Source organism: Mesoplodon mirus (assembly GCF_964341445.2).
Source record: "Mesoplodon mirus genome assembly, chromosome: 9".
NCBI lineage: Eukaryota > Metazoa > Chordata > Mammalia > Artiodactyla > Ziphiidae > Mesoplodon > Mesoplodon mirus.
In genome coordinates, this window is record NC_138985.1 from 88199657 (window position 1) to 88223295 (window position 23639).

Genomic DNA, 23639 nt, shown 5'->3' on the forward strand with positions numbered 1-23639 from the left:
GGCACGAACCCGTATCCCCTGCATCGGCAGGCGGACTCTCAACCACTGCGCCACCAGGGAGGCCCTCAATATTGTATTTTTAACTAGTCTCTTCCAAAGTAAAAGGACAAATTAAGTGAAATAAAATAACCAAGATAAAATGGGAGGAGGGGGAGACAACAGCTAAAGTAGAGAAGGGACTTCAGAAATATGAGAGGAAGCATATGACTATTTTTAAAAACTGGATAAGCAGCAGAAAAACTAAATAATCTTTCATTAAACAAATGTATATTGATTCCTTACTTTGTATCAGAAGCTGCAATGGGTCCTAGGGTTCTGTCAGTGAACCAGACTGACAGGTCTCAGTCATCAGGGAGCTTTGTTCTAGTGGCTGGACACACACTAAAAACATAAATCAGGGCTTCCCTGGTGACGCAGTGGTTGAGAGTCCGCCTGCCGATGCAGGGGACGCGGGTTCGTGCCCCGGTCCGGGAAGATCCCACATGCCGCGGAGCAGCTGGGCCCGTGAGCCATGGCCGCTGAGCCTGCGCATCTGGAGCCTGTGCTCCGCAACGGGAGAGGCCACAACAGTGAGAGGCCCGCATACCGCAAAAAAAACAAAACAAAAAAACCACACATAAATCAATTAATAAATAAAATTACCAAATGAGATTATTTTCAAAAGGGAATGAATTAACTGTGTTAGGATACATGGATTCCTAGAGCAAGAAAGCCTTTCTGAGAAGGTGACATTTATTCTGAGGCATGAAGAAAGAGAAGCATCCAGTCATAAAAAGTGAGTTAAAGAGTGTCCAGGCAGAGGGAGCAGTAAGGGCAAAAGTGTGAGGAGGGAGAGTTCCATGACTGGTGTGTGACTAGGGTAGAAGGGTGAACAGTAGAGTGGCAAGGACCAGGTTGAAAAGATCGTGCAATGGGAATGGTTTAAACATGGTATTTTACTGTCTGATTTACCCTTTTAAAAGACAACTCCAATTAATACTGGGAGAATGGATTGCAGCAGGGAAGGAATAGAACAAAGAAATGGTTAGGAGACTATGCAGTAATCTGGGCAAGAGTGATAATGGTTTGAACAATCCTGTAATAAGATTGGCAGTGGAAGAGGGCAGAATCATTGTTTAATTTGAAAATGAAACCAACAAAAGCTACAGCTAGATTGGACATGAGAGGGGAAGGAAAGGACAAATGAAAGAAGAGCTCCTAGGTTTCTGGCTTTAACAATAAGGCAGGTAAAAATTCATACCAAAGAATTTTTTTTTAAGAAAAAGAATGAGTTTCAAAAGTTTAAATGGAGGGCTTCCCTGGTGGCGCAGTGGTTGAGAGTCCGCCTGCCGATGCAGGGGACACGGGTTCGTGCCCCGGTCCCGGAGGATCCCACATGCCGCGGAGCGGCTGGGCCCGCGAGCCATGGCCGCGGAGCCTGTGTGTCCGGAGCCTGTGCTCCGCAACGGGAGAGGCCACAGCAGTGAGAGGCCCGCGTACAGCAAAAAAAAAAAAAAAAAAAGTTTAAATGGATAAATATTAGCCAAATTATAGACTAGAGAAATAAAATAGAAAAACTAAAAAATGAGGGTTTAAAAAAGGAATATTGGAAGTCATCAGACCCAATATTTAACACCCTCACACAAAGTGAAGCAAAGATCTTTGGCTAAAGCAGCTACCAGTACCCAATGGATATTCTACTTCCTACCTCCTCAAAGATAGGGCTCCCTATATTAAGATGCATGGGAGCCTAAGGTGCTTGGGTAATTTCAGGACCAAAAAGAAAAAATTGATTGGAGGGGATCCTTTTTTAAAATAATTATAAAGCCAAATACCGTTAGGTTGTTCTAGTTGCTTTTCCCTTCCACCCTCAAATGCATCAAAGCCCACTTACTCTGAAGAGTCCCACAGAGGAAAGCAAACTGGGAAAAAAGTCATGTTTTACTGGGAGCATTGAGAAAGACTCTCAGAGAGTAATGAAAGAATAAATTTAAAGAGCTGCTTACACTAGGGACTGACACAAGGAGAAATGGACATGAAAACCAGAATGGTGACAAAAAAGAAAGAAAATTGTCAGGGGCCTCCAAAACTTCTCATTAAAACTATAGAAATTATTACAAAGGTATCACAGTGGAGTTTTAAAAATATCTTTTAGTTTATAAATTTCAAACCTCCTTTTAATATTCTTTTAGGGTCCTGAATATGAATCCACATGCTTTAAAACTTTTTGGAAACTTTTATCTAAATTTCATGGTCAACATAGCTTTAATTCTCAAGAGCTCCTTTATTTCCCATATGTAATATTATATAACACATATATACTGTAGTAAAAAATAGTCTCAGGGAGATTATACACTCAGGCAACTTGGCCTTTCTCCATTACAACTGAATCCTGTAATATAGGGGTATAAAGTATCCAAAATTACCTTTGTTCCCCATAGAAAGCCAGTTAAGTTGACTTCATAAGCCATGTGGTAAGTTCGCCAGGAGGTGGTGATAAAGAGACAGATGTTAATGGCAATCTTGGTAACCTTATACCATTGACCGGATGAAGAACTTTATTTCTTTTAGATGCTCTGGCAAATTCCTTTGCTAAGAAACCTAATAAGCAGTACAGCATAAAGGAGTTTGGTCTAAAAAGTCCCAGATACATGTAGACAGCAGGAAAAAAAACCAGTCCAGGAATGGCTAGGACCCAAAAGAATTAACCTGTCATTTAAAAAGTCATTACTGGGCTTCCCTGGTGGCGCAGTGGTTGAGAGTCCGTCTGCCGATGCAGGGGACACGGGTTCGTGCCCCGGTCCGGGAAGATCCCACATGCCGCGGAGAGGCTGGGCCCGTGAGCCATGGCCGCTGAGCCTGCGCGTCCAGAGCCTGTGCTCCGCAGCGGGAGAGGCCACAACAGTGAGAGGCCCACGTACCGAAAAAAAAAAAAAAAAAAAGTAAAACGTTCAGGCTATCGAAGATAAAATGATAGCATTATAGATTCTTAAAATTAAAAGAGAAATTCAAGTTCGTATAGTTCCAGGCCTAATTTCAATATTTCAGCTGAGAAAGAGGATCCCGAGAGGTGAGACTGACCCATTTCAAAGTATCTCGACACTTCCCTTTCTGATGATCTTATGTCACAGGAGGCGATATCATGGGAAGTGAGCTCTAAGGACAAGCTGGAAGTGAGGACTATTAAGCACAGCAAAATTCTAAGCAGCCCCCGAAGTCCTCTCGGACCGCGGTCATCACGCTGCAGTCCTGCCCTCCACCTGGAGCACTTGCTCCTCCTTCTAAGGAATTATAATACAACAGTTTTCAATTCTACTTAAATTTCTGTTATATGACATTATTTTTATTCTCAGATAGTTGCTAATATAAACTTTAAAAGAACTGATTTTTATATTAATGGCCCTTTTTCATAAAATGAGATAAAAATGAGCTGAGAGAGATTTTTTTCAGAGAGAAAAGGAGTAGGAAAAGGAAGTAACGTTCCTAAATTTAGGGGCATTGTATGTGCATCTTATGAGCCCCTAAACATAAGAACACTGTGTCTTTCTTCTCCATACTGAGAAGCAGGGCAGAGGGGGAGAAAGATGGGAAATCTCTGAAATGAAGCCTGGACAGTTAGTGAGATGATTCTGGAATAGAAGACAAACTGAAAGGTTGCTAAGTCCCATGGTCAGTTCTTTGTCTTCATCTTAGTTAACCTAGCCACCGAATTTGATACAGTTGATTGCTCTCTCCTGCTGCAAATGTTTTTCTTTCCTTAGCTTGCATTCTGTCTTGTGTCTTTGGTTAGTCACAGGGCTCATCCCTTGAATGCCTTTATTTTTATGTCTTTGTGTTTTCATTTGGTGAGCTCATCTAGCCTCATGGCTTTTTTTTTTTTTTTTTTTTTTGTGGTACGTGGGCCTCTCACTGTTGTGGCTTCTCCCGTTGCGGAGCACAGGCTCCGGATGCGCAGGCTCAGCGGCCATGGCTCACGGGCCCAGCCGCTCCGCGGCATGTGGGATCTTCCCAGACCGGGGCACGAACCCGTGTCCCCTGCATCGGCAGGCGGACTCTCAACCACTGCGCCACCAGGGAAGCCCAAAGAGCTATATTTTAAATTCTCAGTCAAAGGCCTGTAAGCCCCATACCTGTTTTCAGGAACACAGAGTACCTGTGGGCAGGTGAGAAGTGTGGTGGCAGTGGGTGCCTTAAATGTGAAGACTGGGAAGCCGCATGGCTCCCTGGAAGTTCACGTACAGTGCTGCCCAAGTCTCCTGTTCCCAAAATAAAAGTGGGTGGTTCCAGGGACAGTCCCTTTAACAATGTGCTGCAACCATTTCAACCTAAGGCTCCTCGTATCAGTTGCTAAAATTATCAACTTGACACAGGACATGCACTTCTTGCTATATATATATATATAGAAGGGACACCTATTTGGATGTCGGTAACGTTATATGTACCTTCCTCAGAACAGCGGTAGTATTCAGTAGTCGTTCACTGCTTGATCACATCCTCACTGAAACTCACCCTCACCTATAAACCACGGGTACACTGTTCAAAAATCCAATTCACTTTGTTTCCATTTGAGAAAACCAACAGGAAAAGCCAGTTTCCAAAACAGACAAATGTGGAAGTGATTATTAGCATTATGAATAGGTCATTCTCTTAAATGTTTGAATTACTCAAAGCCTGCTTTACTGTGTATGTATAGATGATTAGCTACTTGAGGAATAGATCTCATTAAAATGGTGAGTGCCATGGTCATTGTATTATTATTATTTTTATTACGGTTATGATTATTATTACTCCCATATTACACATGAATAAACTGAGTCTCAGAAATTTTAAATAGCAAATCTAAGGTGACAGAGAGAGTAAGTGGTGAAGCAAGACTTGTTCATAGGTCTATGTCATCAGTAGCATATTTTCATTTATTTACCACACTGTTTCTCTTTTTTGTTCTTTCTATTATTTTAAATATTTTATGATATAAGTAGATCTATAATAACTATTATATAAATGGACAAAACAGGCATAAATTGATTCACATAAGAGCAGAAATGTCCCTGAAATATACCAAACTACATTTTTAAATGTCGGGTATAGGTTTTTTTCATAAATTGAATTATACTCTAAACCTTCATATGAATTTTTAATATTATAAGTTACAAAGCTATAAAAATTACTTTCACAATGTTGCTTGCTTTAATAAGAATTCTTTATTGAAAAATTCCAAATCAGATTAATAATTATAAAATGTGCACAATGTTCTAGCCTTCAACCTTAACTATTTCAAGACACAGTTAATGGTGGTATAAATACAAAATATTTCTTGGGGGTTGCTCCAAGGATGACAAAAATACAGCCTCTTTTACCACAAAGAGGAGGTAGAACCTCTGAATTCACATTTATGGTTTCCACATTTTGAAATAAAACTGGTAAATTCACTACAACCCATGTGTTTATTCATTAACACTAAGTACAGAGAATGAATCAGAGAGATAAGAAGAAAAATAAAATCATATAGTACTCCATGAAGCCTAGAGAGTAGAGAGGAAAAAAGGGAGGGATCAATAGCAGCAAATCCAACAGAGGGCCTGAAAAATAAGAAATGAAAAGTGTCCATCAACCTAGACACTAGGAGGTCAGTGAGACCCTTGAGAAGAGTTATTTTAAGGGAGCGGTGGGGATGGAAGCCAGATGGCTTTGTGAATGCTGACAGTGGCCGAGTTAATCCGGGGATACCCATGTCAAAACAAACTTAAGGCAGATTATTTTCATTAGAAAATCAGTAAGACACTAAACTTTATGTTTTAAAAGAAAACAAACCACCCTTCCCAATTAAAATACTAATTTTCTGCTTGCTTTACCTCTGCTGCTCACTTTAGACTCTATGTTTTATAACTTGACCTAAAAAGTCTTGATCAGATTAGATATCACTGAATGTCATATCCCCATCTGTGTATCAGGCTGGCAGGTATGAAATGCAAATCAAATGAAAAACAGTAAATTCCTACAACAAAAAGATCGTATTTAATGAGATTTGACATGAGTCTAAAAGACGAAGAATGAGAAAGAGTGTGTGTTAGAATTGACTAAAAGTGGATTTGGATCTGCAGATGCAGAGACCCACAGATTTGTCTCTTGAACAACTGATTTTAAAATATTTTTAAATTCTACTTAAGTGGTTTTTCTTTGTTCCTTCAGCAAAGACCCTCATAGCAGCTGGGTTGGCAGATCATTTGTTTTCATGAGAGCTCTTTGAACCAATCAGGACCCAGATAATCTTATTATACCTCTGTGGCCATGTGTTTCTTGTGATGAGGGTCCAGAGAAATCTCACTTTACTATGTGCCAGGAATCGTTCATATTTCAGTTGTACAAGGTCAGATCTTAATTTAGCCACCAACTGGGTACTTAATTTTAGATACACAGAGGAACACATTGGCTCCAAGACACTTCCTCTGATTTAGGAAGGCAAGGTCCTGGATAAGAATGACAAGATGATTCCAAAAGGTGAGAGATTATGAAATATTTTACCTGTTCCTCACCAACTAGCTTCAGTAGTCTAGTATTGGGAATATTATGAAGAGATGGAAACACATATTGTGATAGCGTCTCATTACTTTCTTTACCATTGATCACCTGTCTAGGGCCTTTTTAATTACAGAATAAAGCCAGAGTTGTTTCATTCGTTTACAGAATATTAACTCAATTGCATAGTTATTAAGCTTAATAAAAAATAGTATCATGAGAAAAACAGATCAAGAATGAATATGCTCATAGAAAGTGTCAGCATAGACACTATGGAATGTCTTAGCTAGTCCTGGTTTCTGAGAAAACAAACGATCTTTGTGAATAATTAAATTTTTATCAAGGTGTTTTTAAATCACTTTAAACAAAAGATGGATGCTTAATATTCAGATTGAAAGAATTCCTTTCAATTCTTTTAAGTCAGATGGAAAAAAAAGGATCTCAGTAGAATTGGAAATTTGCTTCTGGAAATTAAATCATAGAGTCTCGAGGCTGGAAAGTCCTTAGAATTTATTTGAGACCATCACCTATCTGGCTCTTAAATGAATAGATGACTTCTAAGGAACATTCTACATCTAAAATGAAATGATTTCTATGAAATAGCAGTAATGTGGATGAGGAAGTCCTAACACTGCTTTGTGCTGAGAACATTATATTATTGTCATAAAATATCATAATTCTACACTTTGTTGTTTTTATGGGAATACCTTGTTTTGAAACGAAAATCTACCTAAAATATTTATATTTCCACTAGAGTTGTTTGATAGGTTTGCTAGTTATTTGCTTAAACTCTTTTAAAAATTTTTTTCTGAGGCTTATGAATATTTGGATTATAAAATGAGACACTTTTGTATTAATTCCATCAGAGTAGCTGAGTCATGAGTTACAGTACAGCGGTCAAGCTGTGTGACCTCTAATGTCAAATGACTGGGTTTGTATCTACATCTCTGCCACTCACTAGATGTACAGGCTTGGACAAATTACCTAACCATTGTGTTCCTCTCTTTCCTCATCTGTAAAATGGGGGGGAAGTGTGTCATAGAAATTACATGACATAAAATATTTAACATACTTAGCTTAATGCATGTCACAGGTAGGCACTTAATAGATATTGCTTATAATAAGTATTAAATTCAATAAGACAAATATTTATTGAGGACCTGCTGTGTGCTTGACTCTCTGCTAAACATTTGAAGGGAGGGGAGTTATTGGTGTGTTTCTGGGGAAAAGTCTAGAATGCATTATTTAAAGGCAGTAAACTCCTTGGTGCATGGATCCTATTGCCTTGTGTCTAGCAATGTGCCTGGAGTATAGCAGACACTGAATACATATTTTTGAATGAACGAATAGGATGGTCCGAAAATCCTCAGGAAAAATAATAATAATTACTGAGAAATGGTGAGTCAACTCTCCTTTGTCTTTTTGACTTAGTAGAGAAGAGGAATGTAGTAGATACTATGCATCTGTATTTCAACAAGATATTTGACAGTATCTCTTGACGACCATCTTGTTATCATAAAGGAGACATTCATAGTAGATGGTGGTGTCTTTGGGAGGATTTGTAACTGGATAAACAGCTTTTCTTGAAGGGCGCTAAATAATAGATCAATGTCAACCTGAAGGCCTCTGTCCTGCGCCAATTTCTGTTCAACATTTGCATTATTAATGGAGCAGGTAGACATATAGAAGACATGCAAATAGAACAATATTTGGAGTGATAGAAAATGCATTATCTCTTAGCAGACTGAAATAAAATTTAAATCTAAAAGAAAGAAAGGAACACAATAGGATTAAATAAAGAGTCCTACACAGAATTGTACAGCAATAATGTGGGGGGGGGGGAAATATGACTTGTAGAATTTAGGGCAACAGAAGTCCAAATCAATTCTGTAAATATAATAGCCCCAAATTCATCTGAACTTGGGCTAAATTAACAGATCTTCAGTGTCTAGCAAAAGGGAGGTGGTCACACCTGCTTACTGTTGTGTTGGTCTGACTACAGCTGTCGTACTGCCATCAGAGCCCATGGTCCAGAGCCACTTTTAGAAAGAGATGGATAAATGAGTGTATTTACAAGAAAGCAATCAACATGGTGGAGGAAGGTGAACTCACATCATAGGAAGAACAGTTGTCCAGGTCTGGGCGGAGAAGCCTCAGTGGAGACCTGACAGCCTTCCTGAGAGATGTTTAAAGGGCTCTCATGTGGCAGAGGGGCACATTTTCTCAACATGGTCCTGAGGACTAGAACTAGGATTATAGAATACTTATTCGAGGAGATGGATTCAACTTAAAGGTACTTCCTAATTGTTAAAGCTGGCCAAAGATGAAGGGCTGAGTGGGATATAGTAAACTTCCTGTCACTTTGCTGTTCAAGCTGAAGCTGGATAATTACTTGTTGGGCATCTTGGAAATGGAATTTACAAGTGGGGCTACCTAATGCTCTTCAACTCTGAAATCAGGTGATTCTAGAGAAAAGGAAGGAGAAGGAAATAAGGAGTGTGTCAGCATACCTGTTCAAAAGTGAGGACTAGAGCTAAAACCAACAGACAATCCCTAGACTTCTACTTCCCCATTCCAGAGGGGTTCAGTCACAGAATAATAACAGGTAACGTTTGTTGACTACTTGCAACACGTCAGACACAGTTAATAAGACAGCTAAGCTGGGAGGGCAAATTCAACTACTGTCTCCAGCAGAAAAAAATCAGTGGCCTGTATATAATTTCAGAATAATGTATGAAGAAATACAATGGCTCGTTATTGAGTTTTTAATGGAAAAAGATTTGACAAGCGCCAAACAGGAACTTCTGCCCTGTTCAGATGAAACAAATATTTCAGGAACAAATATTTTTAGAGGGAGAATATACGTATATCTATATATGTATTTGTATATGTATATATGTATTTGTATATGTACATATGTACAAATACACATAAACATATGTATATGAACAATACTTTTTATTAAGGTCTAGAGATAGTTAATTTTTATTGTTATTGTAGATAATTAATGTACTCAGATCTTTTTTACTCACCCTACAATTCAACTGTGTAAATAAAAGACAGCTATTTTATAATCTATAATGGGCTTCATTTCCTCAGGAGCTGCCACTCACTAATTAGTGGAAAATAAATTTGGTCTCATGCAGACAGACACAATAACGTAGGTAAGGAAGCCTTTGCTTGGATCAGGTAAACAGATCAGTCTTTATATTTCTGCTCCTTCCCAAGCCAAGACACTCTCTCCACCAGGGTTCACCTGCTTTACCATAAATGTGGGTACTTTCCTCTCTTCTCAATGTCACCAAGGTCTGGCCTGCCAGGAAGTGACCTATCTCACCACCTGTAAGGCTCAGTCTGTGAACCAGATACCAGGCCAGTTTTCTGGAAGACTTTGTAACCTTTGGCTCTATAAAATCAATCTTAGTTCCCTCAAAGTGTCTGGTCATATCTAATTAAATGAACCTCATTCTCGTATATTACACTTACCTATGGCATTAAATATTCTTCAAGGATATGAATTTTAATAACTATATAGTTTTCCATAGCTTGGGTGCACAATAATATCTTCTACAAATTCCCTCTTGTTGGACATTTGATAGTGTTTCTAATGTTTTGGCAGTTTACATACAGCAGAGGTGAACATTTTCACATACAAATCTTTTTCCACATCTCTGAATTTCTATATGATAGGTTCCTACATTTAGAATTACAGACAAAAGGATAAGTCTTTAAAAGAATCATGTCATCATACCAGCTTGTGGTAAGGGCATGTCTGTGAATAATTTGCCTTTTCACGGGCCATGTCTGCTCTATTCTTTTCCATTCTCTTGTTTATATTCCCCTAGAAATCCACATAATTGTGAACCTAAAGCTCCTTCCTATTCTATGTGAGTGTCATTTTCAAAAACTAGCATACGTCTTCAGCCGTCTCTGTCACAATTGAAATTGCCTTGGAAATCAATAGGAGAGAGTAAAAATGTCTAATTTTGTAATATGAAACTAGAGATATGACAGGTTTTATCACTAATTTTTTTTTTTTGCAGTACGCGGGCCTCTCACTGTTGTGGCCTCTCCCGTTGAGGAGCACAGGCTCCGGATGCGCAGGCTCAGCGGCCATGGCTCACGGGCCCAGCCGCCAAACACCAAATTTTACTGTATTGCCGTTTTCTTATCCCCTCCTGTCACCTTCCACTAGATTCAGTCTTAGACACTCTACCGTCTTCCCCACCCTATGCCACCCTCAGCAAATATTCCAAGAGATCCTGGTCCTACATGGGGGGCCAGTATGGTGTTACTGGCATTTTAAAAGGGACACTGGAAGATGGAACAATAAGCCCCAAAGGACAGACTCTCTCACTGATGTAACAGAATTACACTGATGTGCCAGGTGCTGAGGTAGGGTGATATTTATGAACACAAAGTCCTTCCTTGCATCATGGAAGCGCCTGTCCACTCCGGGAACTATTAAGACCAGCCCCGTTTAGAGCCCACAGAGATGGTTTCAATTTTTTATGCCTAAGACAGAGCATGTGAGTGAGTGATGTAAACAGACTTGGATGTAATTGGAAGCAAGCCAACCAAGCAATTCACGGGGAACAAAGTTATGCTGGCCCTGGTCCAGGGAGAAGGAGGACCTTGGCCCCACACTTTAGGAGCTCCCAGGTGTCAAGGGAAGGTCTGAGGGGCCTCACAAACTTATCAACAGTATTGTGGCAGCCTGGATTGTGGATTGAGGGGAGTTTAGAGAATTCAGTGCCAAGAGGCATCACATACCCATGTTCACCCCTGCAACATACCTGCAACATCGTCCCAGCCCCTTGGCCACTTCAGTCAGGCACAAACTGGAATGTTGATCCAATTTTTTAGGCAGTAATGTTTAGATTCCAAGACAAAAAGTATAGAATAAAAACAAGTTTATGATACCTCAGACCACCGTAAGCAACACAAATCTTTATTGCACAGAGCTGACGATAAAGATTGATGTGTCCCTGGAAGCTATTTTTTATTTTTGGAAGTTATTGTCATCAAGAGCTGACTGTTAGGAGCAAGATCAGAATGTTTTCTTTTAAGTACAACAGACTGTGGGTTGTTTCCCTGCAGCTTTGGAAAGACATTAAAAATGAAGTTACTGTACTCTATCCAGATCCTACTTAGCAGCTCTGTGACATTGGGTGGGTCTCTCAACCCCTTGAAGCCTAAGTTTCCACTTATGCACAATAAATCTCTAATACCTACAAAGTAGAATTGGAGGATTTAAAGCAAGGCAGTGTACGCAAAGTGCTTTGCATGGTGCTTGAAACAAAGCAAGCACTCAATAACTTACGGCTATTGTCATGATCACCATTTTTATTATTACCAAAGTTATTCTAAAACTTACAGGATAACCAAATCCTTTTCCCACTATCTTACTCTAGGATTTTACTCAGCCCACCTGACAGTAAACTAAAAATTCTTGATATCTGAATAATACATTTAGCATTTGGAAATCCTTAATTTAGTGGTTCTTTTCCTGGGGTACATGAAAGGGCTTCAGAGGATCCATGAATTCCCTAAAATTTTATGCAGAATTTTGAGTGGGCATGCATCCCTCCGGAGAGAGAATCCATTGCTTTCATCAAACGTGTTCCTGACTCTAAACAAAGTTAACCAGTGCCTGAACTGAAAAGGCTAACATTCCAATGATAGTCCCAATTATTTTGTAAATCAGCTACTTATGGAGAATAAATAAATCTCACTAATGGGCTTATCCAGAAAAAGATTGACAAATGATTATCTAGAAAAGTCAATTGATTATCTAGAAAAGGTCAAGTAATTATCTTGACTGAGAAGTGGGGTTTTTGTGAATAGGTCTTAAAAGATGTCAAAATATTATTTGGCCTTTCCTCAGACTCCTGGTTGGTGCTTTATTTAAATAATTTTAAATAAAGGCTGGCAGTAGACAGATATATCTCCTTTTGCCCTTCTCAATGCATCTTGATGTCTCTGGTTCTGTTCCAATGATGCTCCCTTGATTGTCTGTCTGACAACTTAGGGTACCTGCACGCAGGTCTTCAGTTCATCCCAAGGTTTCAGAAAAATTTTGGAGACAGTTTATTTTAGATAGGGGATGTTCCATGTAGTAACAAGACTTTCCTCACCATTTAGATCCTGCTGTTGTTAGGGGTACAAAATAGTTAAGAGTCTTAGATAACATCCTTCTGGATGGTAGTTAAAAGGACATTAAAAAAAAAAAAAGCTTTCCACAGAGCAACTCAGTTCTCTAAGGAGTCTGTGGTGTCTCACGTACTGGAAGCCCAAATTTCAAACAGATTTAGAGTTAAGCTGGTGATTTAACTAGGCTAAAGTCTCTGGATCCCATTACTAATCCCAGAGCCATGCAATCTCCTCATCTCCACAGTGACATTAGTGAGAAAGCCGACGGGCGATGCCACACTGCTACCTTCATCATCTAATCATGCTTCCAGAAGGGACTCAGGACTTGTCTGCCAGTAATGAGTCAACAACTTTTTTCCAGTGATCACTGAGAATGGTACTTTCCTATAGTTGATTAAGAGTGGAATTAGAGAGAAAAGATATAAAGGACAAAGAAAGTAAGGGGTTTTTTTTCCCCTCAGAAAACTAATAGTCCAAGTGAGAATACAAAGCATGAAAACGTGAAGAACTTGCAAAGCTAATACAAAATGAGTGTAAATCCAGATGTTGGAAAAATACTACATAAGAGGAGATATTCATGGATGAAGAGGTCCAGAGAGGAGCTGAAGAATTTCAGCAAGGGCTTCCTTCCAAAGGAGGAATGGCTGGAGCCGGGCTTGAGGCCATGGGGACCATGAGTTGGAACAGCTGGGAGGGCCTTGTGAATGAAGAGGAATAAGATGTAAAAGCACAGATGGGAGAAAAATGAAGCCAGACACAGAGTGGGAAATCAGATTCATTTAGTTAGAAGAAAGATTCCATACTTGAGGAAAATGGTCAACTCTAAGAATAAAGCAGAACCTAGATTATGTTAGGTTCACTTATTAGCTCATTCATTCATTCATTCATTCAACACTCATTTATAGTCCACATACCTTAAGATGGTGCTTCTCTTGGCTCTGAAAGTAGACTAATTCTCTGCTCTTATTGGGTTACGTTCTCGGAGAAGGTAGACAATGAACAGAGAAACAATAGATTTTTTAAAATACCACTTGAGTCTATTTGGTGAATAAGGTCCCTCGGGTACGTGTCAGACTTTTGAGGTTGCTGAGATACCATGGCTTTCTTTCTGAAGGAGAGTAACCAAATCCTGAGGCCCTTCCACTTTGGGAAAAGATTGGAAGACTGGATGGTAAAAGGTGTCATGTCTATCTCTCCTCATTTATTATCCAAAACACTAAATAATCCAGCCTCTTTTTGTTTAACTTTCTGGTGTTAAAAAACTTTCAGCTGAGTTCAGGAATCCTACAGGCTATAAGTGCTTTGGTGCAGATGAAGAAAAGATGCTGCTTCCTCGGGGAAGCACCCTGCCAGCGTGCACAACTCGAGTAGGGGAGATTTGGCTGGATTTCGTCAACCAGGAACACTTGTGTAGCACACATCCTGCACAACCGTTCATGGTGGCTCTGATTTGGTTGAAACAAGTGGATTAGGGAGAACTGAACTAGCCATCAATAAATGACGTAAGTCAGTCCAGAAGCCTCTCTGTTTTTGACTCTTTTCTTCAAAAGCAGGAGTCCATTTTAACTCTGCTTATTGTTTAACAGATCCCACAATTAAGCCTCACTTAATAAAGCTGGTCCTTACCATACCCGTCCTTAGATTAGCAGTTCCAGCCTCCCTAACTGCATTAAGGATGTCTTTCTGGGCTTCCCTGGTGGAGCAGTGGTTGAGAGTCCGCCTACCGATGCAGGAGACACGGGTTTGTGCCCCGGTCCGGGAAGATCCCACATGCCGCGGAACGGCTGGGCCCGTGAGCCATGGCCGCTGAGCCTGCGTGTCCGGAGCCTGTGCTCCACAACGGGAGAGGCCTCAACAGTGAGAGTCCCGCGTACCGCAAAAAAAAAAAAAAAAAAAAAAAAAAAAAGGATGCCCTTCTGTCAAGGTGTGAGAAAGGATCTTTCCATGGCCAGGAATGCATGTAGCACAAGTCCATAAAGGTGGATTTCCTAGAGCGCTCAGAGAGCCATGTGGTCTATCAAACCCATCTAAACTGGTCAGTAAAGAAGTCCTCCAAGTGCCTAAGGCTGTTTTTGTCAGGTTAATGCTCTCCTGATTTATTTTAAAGTTCTGGACTTCTGAAAGCTGTTCACTTCATTGTGAGACTAGACAGTCTTTTCTCAAGAAGAACAGTGCTTAAAAGTTCTCCGTTCCTTCTATTTGAAGTTTCCTTCGTGTCTTCTCCACTTGCTCTATCAAATTTCCTGAGGGCAGGGCTAAGTCACTACATTTGTGACGTCCTGTTCTCTCCAACTTTAATTCAACAGTTGTTCATTGGGAAGCTTCCCCATGCCAGGCACCTTTTAGAGTTGCAGGCAATGCAGAGATAAGTGAGGTAGAGCCCTTCACCTCAAAGAACGTAGATTTTGGTAGAAGGAGTTGAACACAAATACAGAAATAACTGCAATTCAAGGCAGCCAACTCCAACCATGGGTGTGAAGAAAGGACTAAATCAGCAAAAAAAAAAAAAAAAAACCCACACACAACAGACAGAGAATAAAGAAAAAATAAAGAATGTGAAAGGCTCACTGTTCTTTATTCCTACCCCTGTCTGTCTTCTCAGAGTTTTGAACTTCTAATGTGCTGTGTAGAACAATGTCTTGAGAAAAAACATGGGCCAAACTAGTATAAGTCAGAAGTGTGGAAAAAGGAATTCTTGGAAGCCCAACTAGAGTCATTACTCAAAAGAAAGTCAAAAATTAGAAAATGTAGACACCCAAAAGGCAGGTAATTAAGGTTTCAAAAGTTAGAATGGGTGTTATATATACAATATGGATTAAACTATTAACTGCATTGTGTTTGTTAAATGAGGAAAAGTGAATGCACTTAAATTTTTCATTTTGCGTCTTTCAGGTAAACTCTACATGTGGTTCTGAGGCATTTGCTGATAATAAGAATTTGCCTCTTTCAAAATTATATTCAGTCATGGATGCTAATGATGACCCCGATGAAGATCATCTTACAAGTTATGATGTTCAGCTCAGTATTCAAGAATCCATTGAAGCCAGCAAGACTGTATTTTATCCTGAAAGGTAACATTCAAATTGACTATCCTCACCCAAACTTTTTCATGGCCTTCATTTTGTTGTAAAATGAAATGATTGATATTTCCTGAGCCCTCCTCCAGGAAAATGCTTCCCTTTCTTTTCTGGCAAGGAATTAAATACTGTACAAGAGCTACTGTGCACAGGTTTAGCTATTTGATCTTCTACAAATCCCCGTCTCCTGTGGAATATGGAGATTACCTAGATGGGAAATTCCCAGTTGAATTTGGTTGTATACGATTGCCTATTTCCTAAATTCCTATGGAATCAAACAGGACAATAAATAACGTGAACAAATTTGCAAGCATTGTTTATATGACTAACGTATAGCTAAGTATACAGAATCTGTTCTGCAACTGACTCAGGCAGCCTTTATAAGAAATGGATTCCATGTTGCACCTTTAAAATATGAAGAATAATGCTAACTCACCTAGCCTGTAAGTTTAATGAATGGGAAAATAGTTGAGCGATTTTATTATATATGACAAAGTATATATAAACCAGAGCCTACTTAATTATCTACTATTCAAGTGACAGCAGTTAACAAATTTCACATAAAATTGGTGTTTTGTGTTGGCAAGAGTTATAGAGTCTAAAACTGCCAAAGTAAATTTTTGTCTTGAATAGCATACATTATACTTCTGATAAAAACAAACTTTAGTTTACCTTTACATTCTATTATAGTATTTAGAATCCTGTATTCTGACATTTTGAAGTGCTTTTGAAAAGATTCAGTGCTATAAAATTATTGCTTTTGAGCTTTTAAAAAATGGACATATTACATTTAAATTTCTGGTCTTGTTAATTTTTCCCTCATCTGCAACAGATTTTAAAACTTCAGAGTTCCCAGGAAGGCATTTACAGTCCAAGAATACCAGTGGATGCTTCTGCTTTAATAGAGTTAAATCAATTTCTTATGAAATACCTTATTGCCTCTGAATAAACACACACACCAGAGAACTTCCTGGAGGGTTGACAATGACCTGCTGGGCCAGTAATTGGGAGTTTTTTCTGTAAATGCTCAGCCTATTTTTCACTTGTGGATCAGTTGCTTAAAGACTCTAACATGCAGTGTAGAGCATACACTCCCAAGTAAGCCATCATTAATTAGCAATTATTAAGTTCAAAGCAACAAACCTTTATTGAGCATAGTGTTTTTAAAGTTGGGAGAAGCCTTAGAGATGTTCCTACTTAATCCCCTCATTCTACCAATGTAGGAACCACCATCCAGAGAGGCTACTGGCCTCCCCGGGATCACAAAATCACAAAACCTGAACCCAGCTCTTCTGACTCTGACTCCAATTGTTTACTCCTTTCTCATTGCCTACAACTAATTTCAGAGACGATGTTATAATCTTCTGTTTCTCCATCGTCACTAGTGTTCTTAGGTCCAATGTATCATAAATACACTCTATCTGACTTGTAGACATTTATGTTTTTAAAGTAGATAAAATCAGTTGTGTGCATTTCTTTTAGATCTTGATTGTTAAAAGTATGTGCAAAAACTAAATAAATGTTTTGGTTCCTTGAAGTATACCATGAATACAAATATGGCTTGTTTGTCTTTCTCTGTAGATTTGTACCACTAAGTGATCAAAAGAGAAAGCTGGTGGAGGCCATAAAGCAAGGTAAGTGGGTGTATCACCTACAGTAGGATGGATTGGAGATTCAACTTGGCCAAGAGATTTGTTATCAGCACATGGGTTTATTTTAGGTCACATTCTTGAGCTCCAGGAGTATATGAAATATAAATATGCATTGGATGAAGCTGATGAAAAAGGATGGTTTCCATTGCATGAAGCTGTTGTTCAACCCATTCGACAAATACTTGAGGTTGTCCTGGATGGTAAGAGAACATAAAGTCTCCTTGACCAAACTGAAGCCATAATGTAGATGTTATGGAGTAATCCCAATGAACATAACAAGCAAAAAGAAAAATTAGAATGAAAGATGATTTGCAGTTTGGAAAAGGCAGTACTCATGCTTTAAACTGAGTACAAAGATCAGTACATTTTGTGGGGTTCAGGGCTCAGCTTTTGCATCCTCCTAAAAATATGGCACAGGTTGGTGGGAAGATGTTTGTGATTATCACTTAAAAGTTTGTCTTCAGCATGAATTAATTTATTTAAATATAAAGCTTTTTGCTTTTAGAAGTCAGTTTTAAATTTTCATCTTGAATTGTCTCTTAAGTTAGTGGCATCCCAAAGAGTATTATTTAGTACAACAAGTAGTACTTACAATATCTATCCTTATATTACATTAATTTTTTCATAATGCAAACATTTATAATTATTGCGGTAAGCCTACCTAAGGTTAAATATTAATAATAATTCTGATGTTCTAACATAGCATTTTTCACATCTCAGCATCTTATAAAACAATTGGAAAGTGCCCTACTTTTCAACCTTCAATGTTGCTCCCTGATTCTGCTGTAGGAGATAATGATAGCCACTGGATAATTAGCTATCCAGCTAGCCAGCCAGCTAAGAAAATGTTAAAAACAGATAATTAGACAGGTAGACAGATAGTCAGACAGACAGAAATAGATGATGTTAAGCATGGTATTTCTTTTCTGACACATTCTGACTGGATACATTCATTCAAATACTTCTCATTCCCACATTCACAGACTTCATTTGATAAAAAGCAATTTCAGATGAAGTTTAAATAATAATACAAAGGATTGGGGATTTGTTTTACAATTTACTAAGAAATGAGAATTCACAACCCATTATCATTTTTTTAAAAAGGCACCTTGAGACATAGATGTTGGTTTGCTAGCTGTCAACTTGATTAGCAAGCCCACACTCATCTACTTCTACTCACTGTCATTTGCTAGACTTCAATCATATCTCTTTTTAGTCTTCCCTTTTTCATCAGTTGACTTTGTTCAATCTACTGTAGATAATATTGCATCATTCTGATCTATATGATATCCTTTAAGAAAAGATTTTTAACTTTACACAATGCTTTCATATCTCAGCATCCTATAAGACGCTCTGGGAGTTCAAGACCTCTGATGGAGAAACACCCTTGACTTTGGCAGTCAAAGCTGGTCTGGTGGAAAATGTAAGAACTTTACTAGAGAAAGGAGTGTGTCCAAACACCAAAAATGACAAAGGAGAGACACCCCTTCTGCTTGGTAAATGACCTTTCTTTCTAGAACTTTTATAATTTGAGATAAATAATATTTAATAAGTATTTATTGGAAACCACTGTGTATTGATTGGCTAAAGTTGTGTGACCTCATCTCCTTCCATTCCCTGAGGTCTTCCCCTAACCCCCATCTCACCTGTCCTATGATTTTGTTTTTCTATCCCACAAAGAGGTCAAATGTGAAAGCTCTTTCAGCAACAATTAATCAGGGGGGATCCAAATGAGGAGTTTTATGAGGCCAGGAGAGCCAATTCTAAAGGAATATTCTCTAACCAGGGTCCAGCTATAAGGAAGGTTATAGCTTCATGTGTGATCATGTGTGATCTGTAGCCTGAATAAAGAAGCAGAAAGGGAATTCCAAAGAGAGACGTCAGGTCCACAGCAGGACAAGGAAGAAGAACTGAAAGGCAGGAGATCCAGCAGATTCTGAGCACATTGGTGCAGCACTGGGCACCACTAGGGGGTTGCCACTGTGACACGACACAGGAATGATTGTAAGCCTGAAGGTGTCGATTATCTATCAGCTTCTTCTCAGGCTTGTGTATCCTGCTGCTTGTTGACAGATAAGAATTAGCAGGTCTGTTTGTAGAAGCAGAGAGAGATGAGATTAACTACAAATTACCAAAGATAACCTTTCCTTCTCTTAGGGACATAGGTGTGGAGTAAGAGTTTCGGCTTTGGCACCTGAGATCCTTGGATTTATTTTTCCCCCCATTTCCCCCCCCCCATTTTATTGAGATATAATTGACATATAACATGGTATTAGTTTAAGGTATACAACATGATTTGATATATGTCTATATCACGAAATGATTACTACAAAAGGCTTAGTTAACATACATCACTTCACATAGTTACACATTGTTTTTTCTTGTGTTGAGAACTTTTTCTTTTTTAATTAATTTATTTTATTTTTGGCTGCGTTGGGTCTTCGTTGTTGCTCACAGGTTTTCTCTAGTTGCAGCGAGCGGGGGCTACTCTTTGTTGTGGTGCATGGGCTTCTCATTGCGGTGGCTTTTCTTGCTGTGGAGCACGGGCTCTAGGCTTGCGGGCTTCAGTAGTTGTGGTGCTCGGGCTCAGAAGTTGTGGCTCGTGGGCTCTAGAGCACAGGCTCAGTAGTTGTGGTGCACGGACTTAGTTGCTCCGTGACATGCGGGATCTTCCAGGACCAGGGCTCGAACCCTTGTCCCCCACGTTGGCAGGTAAATTCTTAACCACTGTGCCACCAGGGAAACCCCGAGAACTTTTAAGATCTACTCTCTTAGCAACTTTCAAATATACAATACAGTATTGTTAAGTGAATGTTAATTCTAGCTGTGAGATTGTAGTCATGGACTTCAGTTTCCTCCAGTATAAAATGGAAATACAACACCACCATGCAGAATTGTTATAAAAAATTAGAGAAAAATATAAATATGTAAAACTCTTGCCACATGGTAGATGCTCAGGAGAAGAGAGACGTTATGAAATAGTGTAGGCGTGGCAGGAGGAGAGGGAAAAGCCTTGAGATTGTGCACCAGCAGTCACAGAGGAAGCAAATAAAGCATCACGAGCTGTGGGCACAGCAAGAAAACAATACCACAGCCCTTGTCCACACTAAAAATCACTAAAAATTTTAAAACAACCTGAATATCAGTAACAACCCGAATATCAGTAACAGAAAACTTAGACAAGTTGAACATCAGTAAAGTATTTACATTTGACAACATTAGTTCAACAACATCAGTGCAACCAGCGTTTACTGAAAAGTCACAGGCAAGCCTTTGCCCCTGGACAGAATTGTTACATGAACAGTGTCACCACAGCGTGGGCGCATTCTGATCTGATTCCTTACTTACTCTTGCCCTGTGTCAGAGCTTTCAGCCTTCCCAAATTCAGATTAAACTTGACAAATTAATGATTACAGTTAGGGTAGAGGTAAAGCTTCCATAACAAAACAAACAAACACAGACACACAACACAAACAAACGGCAATGACTTCAAAAGAAAGAAGTTCATTCCCCTCTCACACAACATTTCAGAAGTGAGTGGCCTTGGTCTGGCAGGGTGGATAGGTCTCCTTTACACAAGACTTTCAGATGTTACCTTTTCCAGCCAGCAGGGGGGAGGAAAGAGGCAGCCTTGGGAAAGCATGTTGGTCTCTAAGAAGAGGACCTAGACATTGTACACAGCACTTCTGTTCATACCATGTTGTTCAGATTTTGTCACATAGCCACACTTAGGTTCCAGGGAAGCCAGGATATTTAGTCTCTACCTGGATAGACTGTGAACAGCTAAAACTTGGGAGCTTCTCTTGCTCGAGGAAAAGGGAAAACACAAGTACTGAGGAAGAGATGATTTTTCTCTGCATACATGTTACCAGCCTTTATGTCACAGTAACATGGTGCTTTTCATAAATGAACGGAACTCTTTTCCTGAGCAGGGACAGATACTAAATGGAATATCACCTCTGGTTGTTTCACCACTATTAGTGTGATCTATTATTTTTGTAAAGGCATATACCATGGAGTCTTTGCATGTACTTGTTGGTGTTTCTATAGTCTTTGATTTCTGCAAAAAAGAGACACTTTTCCAGAGTTTGTATACTATCTCACTTGGCAAATATACAATTATTCTCTACTTGCTATTCTCAATCCACTCATGTTCTTAAGGGAGAACTAAGTTATGATTATCACTCATTTGTTTTCTTTTGGCTTCATTTAAATTTTTCTTTACTGCTTAATGCCCACAGCAGAGCACTAAGTATTTATTTGCATTTCAAAGTCTCAGTTGTTGATCTCTCTACTCTAGCAATAACTAAAGTATGGGAAAGGAACTTGATTGTTGAGTTATCAGAGTCAAAATAGAATTAACATTTGGAAATAATATTTTTAAAAACCAACTGGTAACATCAAAGATAAAACCAAAGTCTCATGAAGGAAATATTATGGAGGTGTTCACTTATGTCCCTATCATCCACATTTCTGGAGAATAGGGACTCTCCTTGGGTTACCTTCTTCAGGACATTCGTTGTGGAATCTATGTCAAGTCTTCTTAGGTTCATAGAAAAATGGATCATCCATGTCACTTTTGCAGTTTTTTCTTGAATTTTTGGGCTACTTTTGTCTACTCACAGCCCATTAACATATAAAGGAGAGATAAGAGAAAAAAGTGCTGTTTTTTAAAAAAAATTTTGATGCACAATGCCATTTTTATTTGTCTTAACCTGTCACTATTATCTCTGTCTTTATTTATGGAATACTCCTTAGATGGAAAAAAAAAATCACTTTTGGTCCCTCCAGGGCCTTTCTTCCCCATCAGCCACCGGGCCCTTACTTATGGTACTTAGATGTATTACAGTCATGTTATACAGTTACTTGCTGAGTGTAGATATCTCATTTGTGATGATCTGACAGTTATTAACTGTTTTTTGCTCCTGGACTCCCTCTCTACCCAACCCTCTGAACCTGGTGTAGCCTTTCTCCAGTAGGATAGCCACAAGATTATCCTGGCCGGTGGGCCCCAGGGTACAGAGGAAGCCAAGGGAACTGTCTGGCACAACATCTCAGTTCCACTGCCCTCCATTTTCTGAGAACATTATGCCGTTTACAATTCGGTTAATTTTACTTCAGACATTTTCTTTCTCACAGATCAATACATATCCTCTTTACTCCAACTCCTCTTTCAATCTTCCAATCCTTGTCAAGATATTGCAACAAAAAATCTCTTCTCTACTGGTATGTCATATGAGTCAGAAGATAACTCACTGCCTATATTAAGTAAATTATATGAGCAAAACACATATATCCAGAAAGAAAATGAAAGAATTTTTTTAAAAAAGAAAAGTGCCAGCAAGCTATAAAGTGTTCAATACTGCCTATAACCAATGCAAAATTCTCTAATTCCCTAACTATTCAACTGAGGCTTGCTTTCCTCTAAGCATATAAAGATACATATATATGAAATATATTTTTTACTTCATAAATTATTTAATTTGTATTTTACTTAGCTACATTACACAAATTCTGTACCTTGTTAGTTTTCATTATTTTAACCAATTATTTGTTATGAATGTCTTCATGGGTTAGCTTGGGAGGGGTTCCCCATGATTTTGATTATTATTTCTATGAGAAATAAAATGTATTCTTAGTTCCAAAAATTAAACTGCAAGCAAAGTTTTAATTATTTTTTAATTATTTTAAGTCGCATATGGCTTATATATGCTGTTATTTTCTTGACAAAAGACTAATATCTCTAATCAACATGTTCCCTGAGTCAGACAAAAGGAAAACAGATCATGAGGGAAGAGGTTCATTATTTTAATACATTTTTTCTAAGTAGAAAAAATGGAATAGGAGCAAGAAGATAAATGAGGACACATTATCTCTTAGTTTGTTTAACTTACTGATGTTTGCAAGAGCACCAGCTAGGATGAGGTAATTCACTGTAATTAGAGCTGCCAGTGGCAGGTGGGTGATTCAGAGAAAGGCATTTGTCAGCAGACTCTGCTTCAGCCAGTAAGCAGGAGAAAAACTGAAATCTCACTGCCTGATGGCTTGCCTGCCTCCAAATGAAATAGGCCAAGTTTGTCTTCATCCTCCTTTTATGCCTTTTGGAGCCCTTTCCCTTGGCCTCAGAGCCTTTTTGGATTCTGCCTCCTAGCTGCCCAGGATGTTCTATGGGGCCCTACATGTCCTCCTGCCTTTCCCAGCAAAGGCCCAGACTCTGAGTCTCTCTTCAAACAGAAGACAGTGTAGACTTCTTCCCCAGCCT

At 39.0% G+C, this 23639-nt stretch overlaps 1 protein-coding gene across 1 annotated transcript in view; it reads left to right on the forward strand.

The window, feature by feature from the left end:
- ASB15 (ankyrin repeat and SOCS box containing 15) overlaps positions 1-23639 on the forward strand; it is a 40905-nt gene that overhangs the window by 4751 nt on the left and 12515 nt on the right. The window contains exons 2-5 of the mRNA XM_082631738.1: positions 15541-15719; positions 17307-17359; positions 17446-17577; positions 18715-18873. Coding sequence (XP_082487864.1) covers positions 15613-15719; positions 17307-17359; positions 17446-17577; positions 18715-18873 — 451 coding nt within the window. The 5' untranslated portion in view covers positions 15541-15612. The remainder of the gene's footprint in view (positions 1-15540; positions 15720-17306; positions 17360-17445; positions 17578-18714; positions 18874-23639) is intronic.